The sequence below is a fragment of the Triticum urartu genome, chromosome 1A, assembly GCF_056163025.1.
Source record: "Triticum urartu cultivar PI428250 chromosome 1A, HENAU_Tu73, whole genome shotgun sequence".
Taxonomy (NCBI): Eukaryota; Viridiplantae; Streptophyta; class Magnoliopsida; order Poales; family Poaceae; genus Triticum; species Triticum urartu.
Window position 1 is genome coordinate 61,551,940 of NC_141873.1, and position 16,620 is coordinate 61,568,559.

At 43.2% G+C, this 16,620-nt stretch overlaps 1 protein-coding gene and 1 long non-coding RNA gene across 3 annotated transcripts; one reads left to right on the forward strand and one right to left on the reverse strand.

The window, feature by feature from the left end:
• Positions 1 to 7,120: 7,120 nt before the first annotated feature.
• LOC125546549 (phosphoinositide phospholipase C 2) lies at positions 7,121 to 14,246 on the forward strand. The gene is made up of 9 exons (XM_048710775.2): positions 7,121 to 7,591; positions 10,211 to 10,407; positions 11,123 to 11,258; positions 11,851 to 12,084; positions 12,665 to 12,894; positions 13,006 to 13,123; positions 13,243 to 13,386; positions 13,553 to 13,639; positions 13,743 to 14,246. Exons 1-9 carry the CDS (start codon positions 7,271 to 7,273, stop codon positions 14,034 to 14,036), a joined length of 1,761 nt encoding a protein of 586 aa, XP_048566732.1. The 5' UTR covers positions 7,121 to 7,270; the 3' UTR covers positions 14,037 to 14,246.
• LOC125546559 (uncharacterized) lies at positions 10,362 to 16,214 on the reverse strand. Of its 2 annotated transcripts, none has more exons than XR_015618823.1 (3): positions 15,753 to 16,214; positions 15,383 to 15,505; positions 10,362 to 10,498 (listed from the first exon to the last, which is right to left on the reverse strand). It is a non-coding gene; the product is annotated as an uncharacterized LOC125546559 (long non-coding RNA). The 2 variants fall into 2 exon arrangements; XR_007300654.2 differs by having other exon boundaries at positions 15,383 to 15,509.
• Positions 16,215 to 16,620: the final 406 nt, after the last annotated feature.

The following is a 16,620-nucleotide window of genomic DNA, read 5'->3' on the forward strand; positions in this document are numbered from 1 at the left end:
GTCAGCTTCCTTTTTGAAGAAAAATCTGATAATATTATGTTGGGTACACAAAAATAAGGGTAGACAATAATAAATCAGAAAGTGCGCAGTCAAAAGTTCCCATATCTTTGCTAATTATTACAAAACTACTTAGAGAAATAATATTATTAGATTTTCATCAAAATATTGAATTTTGTTTCAACTTTTACTACGGGCAGTGCTATTAAATTTTCATGAAGCAACCAAATCTGTCGCTGGATTAATCAGTTGATAAGTATTGGTTCCCTTTTCTATACTAACTATAAATACCATTCGGCACGAATAGTGAGCTATATCAAGAAAACAATGAAAAACTATACTAATTATAAATATGTAATATCAGTCAAAGTTGAATCTTCAGCACGTATTGGGTCCATAACTACAGCATCATGTATCTTGGAACGTCGAGAGTGTCAGTTACCGCACTTGGAAAAAATATATCAGATAGCTTAATTACGTAACACAATTCTCACAATCAAGCAAAAAATTACTTAAGTTCACAAATATATTAACTAATTGGCATAACACCCATAGCTGACAATGTCAAATGTACAAAAGCATCATATCGTTCATGATCGAAGTAAGCTAGTCTACTAGCCAGCGAGGCATGACCACTCAATTTGATGCAAAACAACTGGATACTGACAGTTTTAGCCTAAGCTGGTGCTAATTAATCAAGTTGCCATCGATCAGCAGGTAGACAATACGTACACACAATGAACCAATCAATCAAGCTGACAATTAGGCCAAATCGAATCACGCAACTTGATCCTTAATTTGAGCAAAGCACAGGAGCATGGGACACTTGGACGGCTAAGACATGTGCACGCCCAATGTATTCCCGCCTACCTAACTTACTATGCTATCACCTAATTAATTAACTAGTATCCTCGATAAGATGACTTGACACAGTCCTTGTTAGTAAACTAGCGCATCTCTACCTACTAATTAACTTAGTGTGTACGAATTGCCAAATCAATGGGTCTTCCAATTAATCAACATCATGTCGTGGATATCTGGACACGTATATACCTAGGAGAGTGATATTTTGCATGTACAAGTACTCCCTCCATTTCCTTAGGCTGGTCACAATGGGGAGGAACTTAGGAGTAACATCACACACTCCAATACAACTTTGCTTATGTGGCACATATTTAATGAAGAGAGAGGTGTTTGTGGTAACTAGCTAAGTTACCGGAACATCACACACTCCAAGAAACAATGAGTCTATAACCTAATAAATACATCGTTGCATGACACTACATAGATGTTCCTACCCACTATGAAGGTAGTAACATAGTCTAGGGAAGTGTGTAAGTTACTATCCTAAGTTCCTTCCCATTGTGACCAGCCTTATACAAGACCACAAACTCAAATAACAGGTACCAAGGAAAAATTTAATGACTGCTTTGCAAGTCAATTATTCTTTTCGTTAACCGGAATCATTAATATGCCCACATGCATGCAAAGAAGGAATGAGAAGAAAATAGCACAATGTCATTATGACTACATGCATGCAAGTATTAAATAAGTTCGTAGTATGAGAAAACATCATTAATTTTTGCCTCAATTACTGTTAGTGGCCTTGTATAGATGTAAATTGTATTTTTTATAATGGCCTTGTATAAGTAAATGGAGGGAGTACACAAGATTCTGTTCAGTTCTGTCCCAAGGTTAGGCTACCTTGCACAGCTAGGTAGTACCCCCTCCGGTCTTTTTTTAGCCAAACTAAAGAGAATCTTGTATCTAAGTAGAAGAAACTGTGGTCGGGATTAGTGTAAAAAGAATTTAAGCAACCAGATGACACCCCTTGTTGCGGCGAAAACATGCGGGAATTGGTTGCAATACATTATTTTTATGAGATTTGGTTGATTTGAATTTGAATATGAGGCTAAAGATTCAAAAACATATGATTTTTTGTATTTGATTATTATATAGTCATAACATATTTATATCTTCACGATATTAATATATTCCCTTTTTAAAAAAATATAGTGATAAAATATTTATTAAGTAGTATTTCCCATGCATGTTAAGAGAAATAAAATTAGTGGGGTTCATAAAGTTGGATGTGTGCATGTTGAGGGAATTACTATATATAGGTAGAATTAGTGGAGTTGAAGATGTGACATGTGTGCATGTTAAGATAAATAGAAGTAGTGAAGATCAACTAATTAAGAATATAAGATATAAGATTTATGTCATAGATTATGACAAAACTTTTAGTCCTAATATTGAAACTACTATTATTTGTCTTGTATTACTTGTTGTATCCATGGAAGACATGTGTACATCAGTGCATGAGACCTCCTGGCGATGGAGATAAACATATTATATATGGCAGACTATAAGCATAAACAAGCCCTAACGAACATGTTTCCAACACAAAATACTAAATAGTTTGAACATATGCTTTTCCTCGGGTGAGGTAGGATTAAGATTGTTTTAGGGCTTTTGTTGTTTGCTAATTCGTTTGTAATTTTTTTTACGGTTGATCACTGTGTGTGTGTAGAAATATACATGGGCCTGCTTGTCAGATCTAAAAATGGGTCACCGATGGGTATCGGGTCTGAGGAATTGGATACCGCCACCATCTTCATTGTACCCTATCGGGAATAAGTTAATTCGGTAAATATCCCCATGGGGAAAGTTTTGTCTGCCCCCACCCCTAATAGATGAAACCCTCATTAGTTTGGTGAATATGGGGCCCCATTGTCGTCCCTACATATAAGGCCTTAAGCAAGCTACACCTACACGGTACATCCGTTTAAGCTCAAAGTAGCACAATTTTGGATTAATGACTTGTAAGTCTGGTACATCTTTATTATTCATTTTAATAAGTGGGCACAACCATATTTCTCATATATGTTGATGATATAGAACATGTTTGGTTTGTAGCAAGGTTGCCAAGCTTAACCTTAATCGTTCCACAATACCTTAGGCATGTGTTTGATCCATTGCTCCAGTTATGCCTTGCCACACCTTTTTAGCTGTGTGGTATACATGTCATAGGCTCTGTTTGTTTTTGCCAATTTTTTTCATGCTTATGGTGGTCATTTTGCTCGCCACACTTCCCATGGTTTTAAAAACATGCTCATATTTTTAAAGTTCATGCAATTAAGTAATGTCAGCATTTTTATAGGATTTAAGTTCCATGTTGCTCTTAAAGATCTAGCTAGAAGATTTACCTTTCCTTTTGGCAATAGAAGTTAAAGAGATTTACTCTATGTGCCCGCTCCTTCCCCACCTAGCCCACAATGATTTTCACCCCGGGTGTCAGGTCCAACCAATCGAGGCTAAAGCATCAACACGAAGAAAATGCCTTCAATAAGGAGACGAAACAAGTTCTTTTCGCTAAGTCCAACTAGTGCAGGCCAGAACGTAGGTTTGCACACCCTAGATATCGACTTGTGTTCCAGTCACTGTCTTCATAGTAGATCTTCTAACAAGTGTTCCTCTCAATACTATGAGAGAATCAACCATCGTGTCCTCCGGAGATGTCCACCAAAGATCATCACCAATCAGATTGAATCAGATGACAACCAAATGTCGTCGCTCCACCATGATCGGAATGAAGGCCATCATAGCCCTTTTTAGGGATCCACTACCACCCTAGCAAGGCTGGAGGTACTGGTAGCGGGGTAGACCAGAAGAGATGTCCGCATTCTAATCGATGGAGAGGCCCTCGTCTCCGCATGGGAGAAGGGATAGTGTGCAGGGGCTGGTATGGGGAGGGAGGTGGCGGATATTGATGGTGTGCGATGACTTGGGTTCTCGTGAGGGTGGAGATGTATTTTTCTCATATCCCACAGGATATGTCACGAGATTAGTTGACCCGATAGTGCTAGATACAAGAGTATAGTTGATACACATTAGTACTCAACCCTCACCAGACATTGTTTTCTCTATAAGGAAGATATGCCGATATTCACACGCTCGTACAATTGCTCACTGAATAAGCTAAAGCAACCTTGAGACATATCAAGAATACTAGTATGAGTACTGGCTTGATCCTCATAAAGTCATGATCCAACTTTTTAAGTGCCTTGTGTAACTAGCCTACCTGAATTCAAGTGTTAGACTTAGAGCGTGTGCTCGTACTTTTCTAGAGTTACGGCGATGATAATCCAGTGGGACACCATGATCCCATCGGCTACGAGGTGTTTGGTGATTTCAACAATCTTAAGATTTGACAACTCGATCTTCAAAGGTGCTCATAACGGTAAGATGTGTGTCTGTATGTGAACATTTGCTTCTGTGTATGTGTCGTCGCCGGAAGTCGGTTTGGTTAACATGCCATCGCTTGTCATTCAGTTAGGAACGAAGGGTAGCTGGGTTAATTTGCAACCCCCTGCACGTACTCGATCCTGGCCCTTCACACATTGTACGTGAGGAGGTAGCGTGTGCTTCAAAAAGAGGATCAAGGCAGTGACCCACGAAGGGGACAGTACTGACCCCGCGTGCTAACTGTGGCTATTTGGTAGGTAAGCGATATGGAAAGGCCGCGAGAAAGAGCTCCACGCCATGTGCCCATGTGTTCCACCCGAGCTCCCTTGCCCGATCCACATATGCTGACGATAACGATGGGCGCGGAATTGGCCTACACGCACGATCCATCTCCGATCTGTCGTTTGTGCCGCCACTGTATTCTGAAAACGGCCATTTGGACATGTCGCTCTGGCATTAGCTTGCTTCTAGTCTTCTACCAAAAAAATAGAGTAAGGTCACGAGGGCCCACATGCCAGTGTCACCGCGTGATCGTCGTCGATCGCCTGAGTGTGTGGCCGACCGGCCGGGGCCGCCATAGCATAGGCAATAGGCATCGTGCACTCACCGTTAACCAGCCGGAATGAAGCTTGATGATGGCCGTAATAGATTGATTGCTATGTATCACTAGGCACTAGCGTTGCCGTCAAACGCATACTCATTGTATAATCTTGCATGGCCCCATGCACTGATGCGCGCACACGCTCGTGATCGAAGATATCCGCTCCACTCACTCGCGTATACCAGCTTTTTTTAATTTCTTTTGGCGGAAAGTCATCTAGGCACCACGACAAAAAGCGCGCGTTAAAAAATTTGATTTGATATGACGCGTCGGAGAGCGGCCGATGACAATGGCTGCACTCTCAGGGTGACCGGTTTGCCTAGGCTGGTTGATAATGGGGATCTGCTACAGGAGTAGAGACAATTGGTTCTAAGATATTATAGGGCACCTACGCTGCTGAAATCTCAAACCGAACACCATATCTGTCCGCCAACGGGTGGGGACCAGCTCACGGGCAGTGATACGGGATCCGGCCATCCAAAATTGCCCTCATACATTTCAAACCAAATTTGAATAAACTAGACAAATTATATCAAATAATACCAATTTCGCTAAAGTTAGGACATAATTTACATAAAACGGCCTAGATATTTTGACCGTTTAACTAAGAACTAGAAAAAGAAACCTAGGAGGCTAACTTGTAGCGGACAACGACCTCATACGCTTGGCCGCACCACATAGTCGTCCGTGTCGTCGTCGTCCCTCCAACGGTGGAAGGGAAGGGCGTGCCCCCCCCCCCTCCCCGAAGCCTTGTTCGGCCGTCGTCTGGTGCTTATGGAGGAGCCGGTCCACTGCCTCTTGTGCGATGCGGAGGGCCGCCGTGGCCAATGCCGACGACGCACGCAATGCTCTTGGCCGGCTTGAATGCGGCGCGGGAAGCGGCATGTCTGTTGAACGGAAAGCGCGAGAAGAGGATTTTGGGTGGGGTAAGGTTGCCGAACGCACGTAGTGGTTTGGATGCCCACAAAGCCCCTCTCCCACCCCCTACTTTGATTCTAGTTTGCAAAAAAAATTATATGTGAAACGGCCCGCGGATGGATACAGGACCGCGTTGAATGACAAAATGCGTTCGGACCATGTAGTATGGACGTATGCGGGTGGTTTGAGGGTCCATATTGGGGATGCCCTGTGGCAAGTTATATTTTTCACAAACTTCAAGGTACGACTTTCACTATACATGGTTTTAATTAAAAAATGCTTTGAAGATTAGTATAAAAATATGTGGCACACATTATTTTGTAGTCTCAAGTAAAATATCTCACATGATAAATTTCTATACTCTCATACATGCTATTATAGTTCTCAAAGTTTCAAAACTTTGACTACAGGCGGCTTATGTTTCTATGCAAAATTTCAGGGCCTTTTTGGTTCAAAGGATTTTTCATAGAATTTTCCGAGGACTAGAGTCCTACGATTTTTATTTCTGCATTGATCTTTCATTCATAGGATTGAATCCTATACAATTTTTCTCTAAGGAACCATATGTACTACTACATTCCATAAGAAATCTAGTATTCACCTAAAGATCTAAGAAAAAATATTTTATTTTTTCTGTGATGCAATCAAATATATTCAAATCTTATAGGACTAGGATCTAAATCAATCAACATGACATTCCCACTGTTTGTTCTTTCTATTCGTGCGTTTTTTACAGTCTCATCCAGCATGCAAGAGACAACATGTGAGGGTTTTTTTGCGGGGAAGGCTAAATTTCATGTTTTGGCCCTTTTCTGAAACCTATTCGAGATTTAACCCTACTTTAAAAAAAATTCGAGATCTGACCCTTTTGCTACCGTCAGGGGCCATAGCGGTAGGGTATAACAGCCTACCACCAAGGTCTCTGGCAGTAGGGTTGCATGCCCTACCGCCAAAAACCTCTTAAGTATTGAACACAATATGTGCTCGTGCCTACCGCCAATCACCTTGATGGTAGGGTTGTGCAGGCTACCGTCAGCCCGGTTGGTGGTAGCGATGTTATCTACCGCCAAAGTCCCTAGCGGTAAGCTGTTAGACCCTACCGCCATGGACTCTGGCGGTAGCAAAAGGGTCAGATCTTGAATTTTTTTCAAACTAGGGTCAAATCTTGAATAGGTTTCAGAAAAGGGTTAAAACATAAAAATTTGCCTCAGGGGACAACGTGTGAGGTTAGAGCCACGTGTCAGTGTTACGCTGGATTATTTTTATTACCTGTTACACCTGTACTTGTTTTTGCTGACGAGCTGCTTTTAATATTGTCGCCAACCAACGCGGCAGTGGATACATAACAAGAAGAGACCTTGCGCGCACACACACCATATACGCAGAGCGATGTGCACCAGCTAGCTAGCACCCACAGACGCGCCAAACCAGAATCAGTTCACTCTACCTGTACATAGCCAGAGGGCGAATACATCCGTCCGTGCCGTGGAGCGAGGCCGCCCGGCCATGACGACGTACAGGGTGTGCTGCTTCCTGCGGCGGTTCCGGCCGGCGTCCAACGAGCCGTCGGAGGCCATCGGCGACGTGTTCGAGGCGTACGCCGGCGCCGACGGCGGCAGCGGCGCGCTCGGGGAGGAGGCGCTCAGGAGGTTCCTCCGGGAGGTGCAGGGGGAGGCCGGCGACGACGACGTCGAGGCGGCAGCGAGGGAGGTCCTGGCCTTCGCGGCGGAGCACCGGCTGCTCAAGAAGGGCGGCGGGCTCACCGTCGAGGGCTTCCACCGGTGGCTCTGCAGCGACGCCAACGCCGCCCTCAATCCTCGCCGTGGGGTAAGCTCGCCACCTGCCTAGTGCCTACACCTCTATCCATCCGCCGGTACTAATCAAAACTGTTATCTTCTTCCTTAAAAAATGTCAGAGAGAACTTTTCCAAGGAAACAGCTTCTACGATTTTCCATGCTTTGAATTGCACAAAGATCCTGAAATATTTTTCTACTGGTAAATTACATAAACTTGGTTCTCTGCGGTGCCATCGAGTGTTCTAAACATGTTGGTTAATAGTGGGCTGACTAATTTATTTCTCTGTTTAAAATCACTTATGCTGATTGATTGATTGCTGGTCAGATATGGCTAGGCCAGTAACAAAGTCGAGTAGATCATGATTTTATAAAGAATTGGGGTGGTTTTTGCAAACATGATTCAGCTCCTCCATTTATGTCAACACGGTGCACCAGAGTCATAAATTGAGTCACGAGTACTGTTGATAAACAGGTTAGGCACATGTGCAATGTCCCTCGTGTATGGATCATACAGCAGCTTGTGCGATGTCCCCCATGCTAGAGAGTGACACCAAAATTAGGATCTTTCCGCATACTAGCTCTAACTAGCCACAAGGGTTTCTGTCTTTTGTTTCTGCTTCTCTCGGTTATTTGGCAGAGAGACCTAGCTAGTACATTTAGTAATCATCATCATGAGAATTGTTTTTCTTTTCTCGGAAATTATGCGATTGATTGATTGATTGATTGAAGGGCATCTCTTGTGTAAACTTGATAGAGAATCTGTCAAATCTTAGTTATGAAATACGAGTCAGGCCATACAAGCCGTAGGATTTAGATTCCATGCCAATTAGGTAGGTGAACATTCTAAAATTCGTGTGCGATGATATTGCAAGAACTACACAGCTACATTTCTAATTCTTGAAACTACACAGAGTTCTGCACAACTTTAAATTTCATGATATGCATGTAACTCTATCAGTTCAGAGCTAAAACTACTTTATAGTCGAATAAGGATCAGCAGAGTTCTTAAGCTTATCTGCTCTTGTTGGACGAGGGATAATGTTCCGCTTATATACAAGCAAACACTTTACACTTTGCAGCAGTTTCGACCCGCTGGCAGTGAATAAAGCTATCAAAATTGGACCACTTCCCACGTTTCCGCAAACATTTACATGTATATATAGATTCAAGCTTTTTCTAAAAAGCATCACTAAAACGATCATGCATGCAACATGTGAGGTTAAACAACTAAAGGACAGGAGGTGTAGGTGCTTAGTGAACTAAATCACCTGCCCCCACGCTTTGAGCTAGTGTTATTGGTTGCCTAACTCACTATGTCTAGTGATTATTTGTTTATCAAAAAGTGCCCTGATGAAATGGGATGTTGATCACATTATTAGAGCGTCCTTAAACAGGTACGTACATCTATTTCCGTCTAGAAAAACAAGTCAATATAAAAGCATCAAATAAGAATTCAGTCAACACCGCAGCATGAATGATTCGATGGACATGCTTGGATACCAAGCTCGTCATCTGTGTAGAATTTTATGGGTCTCACATGGTCTGGTCTTGAAGTGTGGGCGGGTTTGTTATTGGACATACATGATCTAGCTGCAACTGCTCTTGGAACAGAGTGATAAAGAACGAAGAAAATATATTATATCATTATTGTTCAGTTAGCTACAGACCAAAATAGCATTCGTCTATAAACTTGAATACGTGCTAGAGAAAAGCATGACCCTTCAACTTTGTTGAACTCGGTATACAGTTTTCCTTTTTTACATGTACCAAAAAAACGAATATACACGTAACGCTCCCATTAAACCACCTACATTATTAGGTAGCCAACATTTCCTCCCAGACTTCATTCGCGAGATATTTGTCCAACCAAACTATCATATATACTGAACCATGACCGGTGAGCTAAAGCAAAAGTCTGCCTAAAAAATGCTGGAAATAACTTATTTCAGCTCTCGTGTTATTCTTTCTTTTTTGTGGAATGAATTAATTGTTCAATAGCGATGTTTGGGTGCCCCACTTATATGTGTAGATCCTTGGCTAAATTATTGGCTTGGTTAACATTTCCTCAGAAACATTCTTTCCTCAACCACCAAAGCTATTTAAGTCCCAGAGAGAATTAATTTGTTGGAAAATATCATGACTTGTTCAGTACTCCCTTCATTTCAAAATATAGTGCGCCCGCGCTTCCCGAGGTCCAACTTTGACCATAAATTTAACCAACGAGACTAACTGCGGCGGGAGAAAAAAATATATAATTGAAAACTTCTTTCGAATACGAATTCACTGATATAATTTTTGCTCCCGCCGCAATCGGTCTTGATAGTTAAATTTACGGTCAAAGTTGAAACACGGGGATAGAGGAAGCACTACATTGTGGAATGGAGGGAGTAGTATATAGCACAGAAATCAAATCATATGAATTTAAGTATTTAGGTGGCCCATATAGAATGTTTGGACGGTTGTGTGCGTGGATCCGTCGATCGGCCCGACTCTGACCTGTCCGATGTGGACGTATGATTGCGTATTATTGGACGTATTTGGTAGCTGCAACCGTACTTTCCTCTTGGCCGTATATACGCCTATCTCACAGTTGGTACCGGGGAGCTATCTCACAGTTGGATTATTTACCGAATTTGGTGCGTGCGTGCAGGTTCACGATGACATGGGGCTGCCGCTGTCGCACTACTTCATCTACACGGGCCACAACTCGTACCTGACCGGGAACCAGCTGAGCAGCGGGTGCAGCGAGGCGCCCATCGCCAAGGCCCTCCGCGACGGCGTCAGGGTCATCGAGCTCGACCTCTGGCCCAACGCCGCCAAGGACGACGTCGAGGTCCTCCACGGCAGGTACCAGTTGCACGCATGAACTTTTTATTTTCACTTGCACTTGTTGGTAAAAAATCGGCTACCGGACGACACTCGGGCTCGGCATACACCCCTGAAAAAATTGATGGGTCATTCAATCGTCCGCAATCCGATGGAAAACGAAACAAGAACAAACACATGATTAGATGTCGATCGATGATGATGAGGCTGAAGACAACGTCTACTTCATCCAGAGAAAACGTGATCAAAGATGACAGCATGTTTTTTGGCACGTTTTGGTGTTCTGAATGACACCAGGGCCAGCTTAAGCCTAATGGTGTGAACCTCTTAAAAGGTGAAAGTGAAGTTTCTTTTTCTTGAGAACAATTGACAATGAAGAGTTTTATTTGCTGAGAACAAGTGAAAGCGAAGTTTTTTATTTTTTGACAAGTAAGTGAAGACGATTTTTTTATAGAGAACTTTGATGTACTTTATTATTGATCAACAACGACGTTCAGGGAACTATATTACAGGATCATGTTGAAATGGCCAGAGATCAATGTTGACGTAGGCCCAACTTACCATAGAATTAATCCAATTACAGGTCCAAGTTACGGAATGTTTTGGGGGATTCACCGTTGACTAGATCGGAGATAGAGTGCATGGTCACCACGAACGGCCGGTGACGGCGACCGATGGCGGTGGCCGTTGTGGCAAACCTTTGACCAGCGACGTGACGTGGATTTGCGTTTTGTAGGACATGGACGTCGCCGGTGGACCTAATGAAATGCCTGGAGACCGTCAAGGAGCACGCCTTCGTCTCCTCCCCATACCCCGTTATCCTCACCCTCGAAGATCACCTCACTCCGCATCTTCAAGCCAAAGTAGCAAAGGTATGTTCCCCGGATTCCCCAATACCATACTGGCCTTTTCCTCATCTGCACTCTTCAGCTCCGAAATTCATGGGGAGATTTGATAATTAAAAAAATGCCAAAACTTAGTTTTGTCTTATTTTCCTCTTTGCGGTGAACCTTAGTTTGTCTTCGATAAAATGTCATGCCTTATCAAAGGCCAGATTAAGCTGGAGCATTTTAAAAATGTTTTATTTATGGGAGTTATATTTTGGACCTGAATATCCTGCCAACGTCAGATTTTTAGGCAAGACAAATCGAACATTTTTTCATGGCAGGTTATGTTTGTCGAAGATGGCAAGTTTAATTCGCAAGCATGAAAATCCGGCTCAGTTCATTTTTATTTATTTTTACCAGGAAATGTCGTGCTTGCAAACTAAATTTGCCATCCTCACGCCAATATAGATTGCCATAAAAAACGTTCGGTTTGCCATGCCTAAAAATCTAACGTCGGATTTTGGCATTCCAATATATTTTTGGGAGAAAAAGTTTAAAACAGTATCTGAAGAGCATTGAATTTCCCTGCAATTTTTGGAGGATCGATGATGACAATGCGTGTTTGATCATGTCGCAGATGATCAAGGAGACATTTGGGGACTTGCTCCACCTCTCGGAGTCCGAGGCAATGCCCGTATTCCCTTCCCCCGAGGACCTCAGGGGCAAGATCATCATATCAACCAAACCGCCAAAAGAGTACCTTGAAACCAAGAGTAGCAAGGAGGAGGCCCAAAATGGTAGCGCGGAGGAGGAGAGTGTGTGGGGGGACGAGATTCCCGACAACAAGGCTCAGGTTGCTACTGCTCGCCAGGTATTCTCTTTTACTTGGCATGGTCTCCATTCTGCAGTACTTGCCCTTTATTATCTTTCTACGTGTGGAAAATATGAAATATATAAGTAATGATATAGTTTTGACAAAATATATAACTAAATCATAAACAAGATTCAAGGTTTTACCTTCTAGTAGCAATCTTGTGACAAAATTTACCCCGTTTTGTTTCCTTTTGCGACATTTTACCTTGAGTTGCGGCTTTGTGATGACTATTGCCCTATTTCATTATTTTTTGCAAACTAACAAGACAAATGCATGTGTCGGGAAGATGTGACAACCGACTAGACAGTCAGATCCAGTTTTTCAGTTCGGTGAAAATAATAAAATTAGGTAAAATCTGCGACAAGATAAAAAATGTAGCAAGACTTTTCTTTAATAGTGTGAAATCTCTTAGAAAGTCGCAACCCAGGGGTAAAAAGTGGAATTTACTTAAATTATTACATTGGTCTAAAAATTATTGGAAGCCTAAAATACAGTGATGAAATGTCACAAGTTTTGCACTAGAACAGACTAAATATATTCAGGTCTATGATGTAACAGCTGTGAATCCGATGTGCAGGTTTCAGAGAAGGACAACTACCGGTATGTGGAAGAGGATGAAGAGATGGAGAAGAAGGTACAACTGGGGGTTAACGGGGAGTATAAAAGTCTCATCTCAATCAGCCTCACCCGGAGAAAGCACGACATGGATCAGGATCTCAAGGTTGATCCCGAGAAAGTGTCTCGGATGAGCTTGGGGGAGGCGGCATACGAGAAGGCCACCATTACTCATGGATCTGAAATTATAAAGTGAGATGAATTTAAGTGTCTTTTTGTATGACATTTTGTTTCTTCAACCCTTGCTGAATAAAATTGAAGTTAATACGATAGATTAACAAATCTTCGGTAATTTTCTTTCAGGTTTACACAGAGGAACTTGCTACGGATTTTCCCAAAGACAACGCGCATTACTTCATCCAATTACAATCCACTGATGGGATGGAGATATGGAGCTCAGATGGTTGCAGCAAACATGCAGGTAGCATCTATCACTTTCTTCCGGCTTCTGCAGTATTGATCTTATTTGTTTAAAAAACTGAGTTTACCGAAACTAATGTGTTGCCCCATTTGACTTTGAAATTTTCTGACATTCCGCAGGGCCATGGAAGGAAACTATGGCTGACTCAAGGGATGTTCCGGGCAAATGGCGGTTGTGGTTATGTGAAAAAGCCTGATTTTCTTATGAACACGGATAAAATGTTTGACCCTAGATCCAAACTACCAGTGAAGACAAGGCTCAAGGTGAAGTGATTTTTATTTTATTTCCTTTATGACGAACCACACGAACAAAAATTACCACACACCGTGCTAAATTGCTGCCAGTATGCAATACTTTCTATTTGCCGGATTTGCTACAGTAACTTCAGTATGTAACTTGTTTTCTTCTCAATGCTGCTGCCATCTGAAGGTGACTGTCTACATGGGAGACGGATGGCGATTCGACTTCCGCAAGACGCATTTCGACAAGTGCTCGCCACCAGACTTTTATGCAAGGGTCAGTCCTTGCCTCGTGCATCAGATAATTGATCAGTGAGATGAAATGTGATGTAGTTACTTACTGAAGAAATGTATGTCTAACGTCTGAAAAATAAGTGCAGGTGGGTATAGCAGGAGTGGTTGCAGACACAATGATGAAGGAGACCAAGGTGATCATGGACAACTGGATACCGACGTGGGACCACGAGTTCGAGTTCCCGCTGTCCGTGCCAGAGCTCGCGTTGCTGCGCGTCGAGGTGCACGAGTCCGACAACCACCAGAAGGACGACTTCGCCGGCCAGACCTGCCTGCCGGTGTGGGAGCTCCGGTCTGGGATACGCTCCGTCAGGCTCTACGCCCGCGACGGCGAGGCGCTGCGCTCGGTAAAGCTGCTTATGCGCTTCGAGTTTTCATAGAGGATCGAGCTCGCGGGCGTTTCCCTGTTGATCCTGGCGATGTTGGTGGTGTGTGTAAAAAGATTGGAAATTTTTGTTCGTTGGTGCCTCTGTCATTGTGCGCGTGCTCGTGCTGTATATGATGTGATTAGAACTCAATGTGCGACTATTGTTTGTCATTGGGTGTTTGTTGAGTGAGCCAATGAAAGATCAAAGATTGTTCCGCTAGTATACCAAGGACAGTACTCAAGCGAACACAAAGGCTGAATTCAGTGTTGCAAGTTCTCTGGCTCTCTGCTGCATATCCACATAACTTCTGAAACGCCTAGATTAGTTTACAAACAAAGATTATCTTATGCTCATGAGTTGCAGAAAAATTAGGAGATTGATATTATGCAAACGAAGTATTCTAGAATAAAGATATTCTGCAAACGAAGTCATGCGTATCTCGCTGATCTGTTTACAAAATCCTAGCCAAGTTCCTTATTTCTAGAAATATGTTAATGGAGTTGATATGAAACGACTTTGTGGTTTGCAAGGTTAAGGGGGAGTGTTCCTGAATGACAACCTGTTTACGATCCTTGGATCTTTGACATTGCATTCTTTTCCTTTTATGATTATGAATTGTTTTTTTTTTTGACGTGAACAGCAGGAGCTCTGCCTTTACATTATAGGAGAAAAGAAGTCACAAGACCAGGGCCGTCTCCAGAAAATTGAGGCCCCGGTGCGAAACACAAATTGAGGCCCTTAATTCTGAAATTTTCATATGCTAACAAACTAACATAAGTAAAGCATACTTTCTTATCTCATATTATGGGCTTGTTTGGGACTGCTCCGCTTCACCAAAATCAGTTTCGCTCCACTAAATTTACTTTGGAGCAGTTTCAAGCAGAAGTTGTAGCACTATTAAAGAGAATGTTTGGCTTCCATCTAGCTCTAGCTTCAAGAATGAGAAATTTGGTGAAAAGGATCTATTTGATTGGTTGAGGGCGGAGAAACGAAGGGGTATCCACTTACTGGTGGCAGTGGTGGGTAATTTCCACTCAACTCCAGCTTCTAGAGTTTTTTAGAGCACCTCCTGAGGAGCTTCATAAAAAACTAGGAGTTGTACCCCAGATTCTAGTATTTTGCGGAATGGCATATCGTGGAGCTATCCCTGTTTGGCTTGTGTTTTGCGGAGCAGAGTTGAATTTTAAGGAGCAGAGCAGTCCCAAGCAGGCCCTATATCAGTGCTAAAAGTCCAAAGGTTGCAAAATCCAGGTTGCTCGAGGTAGTAATTTTAAGCGCAATTAACTAATCACAAAAAAAATATAAATTCACGTTATTTCATCAAACTAAGCACTTCAAAAACTACAAAACTAACTCACCTCACCCTGCCATCATGAACCGAGCTGCACCACTCTCCCGCGATGCTGAGGTGTACTGGATTGTGCCTCCTAACCCCAAGCCCGAAGAGAGAAATCAAAGCTCAATCACCACGCCCTGCCATGCTGTCTAAACAGAAGAGATACATAGTTTGAGGAAAATTGACGCGGGAGTGGTGAATAGAAGGAGCGCGGACTAGATACCAAAACATCAGACTGAAGCACAATAGATTTTTTTTTTTTGAAGATGAGCACGGCTACTGTCTACCATTGGTGTAAGAATTGCCTGAAACCCAAATCCTAGATGTAAAATATACTGTACACGATAATTTAGGATAAGGAATTATAAAAAGGTGCTTTAGATCTTACGTACGGATGAGTGAGGAGACCTGGGGGAGTCAATACGCCATGCCGCCATGGCCAGGCTCGATCCGCCTTCAACGTTGGTCCACTGCCATCCGCCATTCCGTGGGGAGGAGGGGAGATCAGACGTGAGGCACTTCTGGGGGAGGAGAAGAGGCGGCGAACGATCGAGACACGAGGAGGGAAGGCGGCCCTCAGATTGCCGATTTCTCGGGGCGTGCGACAGCTCGCATCAGATCAGGCTGATGAACCGGGGCGGGATTTCTCGGCCGAGTTGGTTTTTTTTACATGACGGTGTGTTGGTTTCCTTGATCGAGGGCCTCGGGATTTTGGGGGCCTCGTGCGATCCCAGTTAATCCCTTTGATACGTCGGGCACGTGGGCCAGGTGCTACCTGGCCGGACGCTCTCAACGACTGACGTTTATCCCTATCCACTCGCGTCTACGTCCTTCATCCTCAATCCCCTTCATCCGCCACCGCCACCACGCCTCGCTAGACACCCCCGCCTTCGCCCTAACTTGAACTGGCCGTAGTAACCCACCTCTGTCACCCTGAGAATGTATCCTGTGCAACGCCTCAACTCATGCACCAGATGCACCAATGGCCCATGACCCGTCAGATTAAAAATAAAGGGACAGGATCCATCTTCCGTGTGGGCTGCTGGAACATTTACAGAAAGGACCTTGTAGTGTCGCTGAATACTTCGACGTTCGAGTACTGCGAAGCGTTTACGACAAGTCCACGACTCGGTCGTCTTCTCTTTCTCTTGCCCTTTTGTATCACGCGATCTAGAGGTAGGACATTTTGCTCGGTCTCTCCATCTCCTCTACCACTCGAGGTTCCTCTTTGGCTTGCACCGATGACCTCTGCCTATTGAA

Coding starts and splice junctions, on each gene's coding strand:
- LOC125546549 (XM_048710775.2), top strand. CDS start 7,271: ATGACGACGTACAGGGTGTGCTGCTTCCTGCGGCGGTTCCGGCCGGCG. Junction 12,895..13,005: donor CATGGATCTGAAATTATAAA/GTGAGATGAATT, acceptor ATTTTCTTTCAG/GTTTACACAGAGGAACTTGC. Junction 13,124..13,242: donor TGGTTGCAGCAAACATGCAG/GTAGCATCTATC, acceptor GACATTCCGCAG/GGCCATGGAAGGAAACTATG.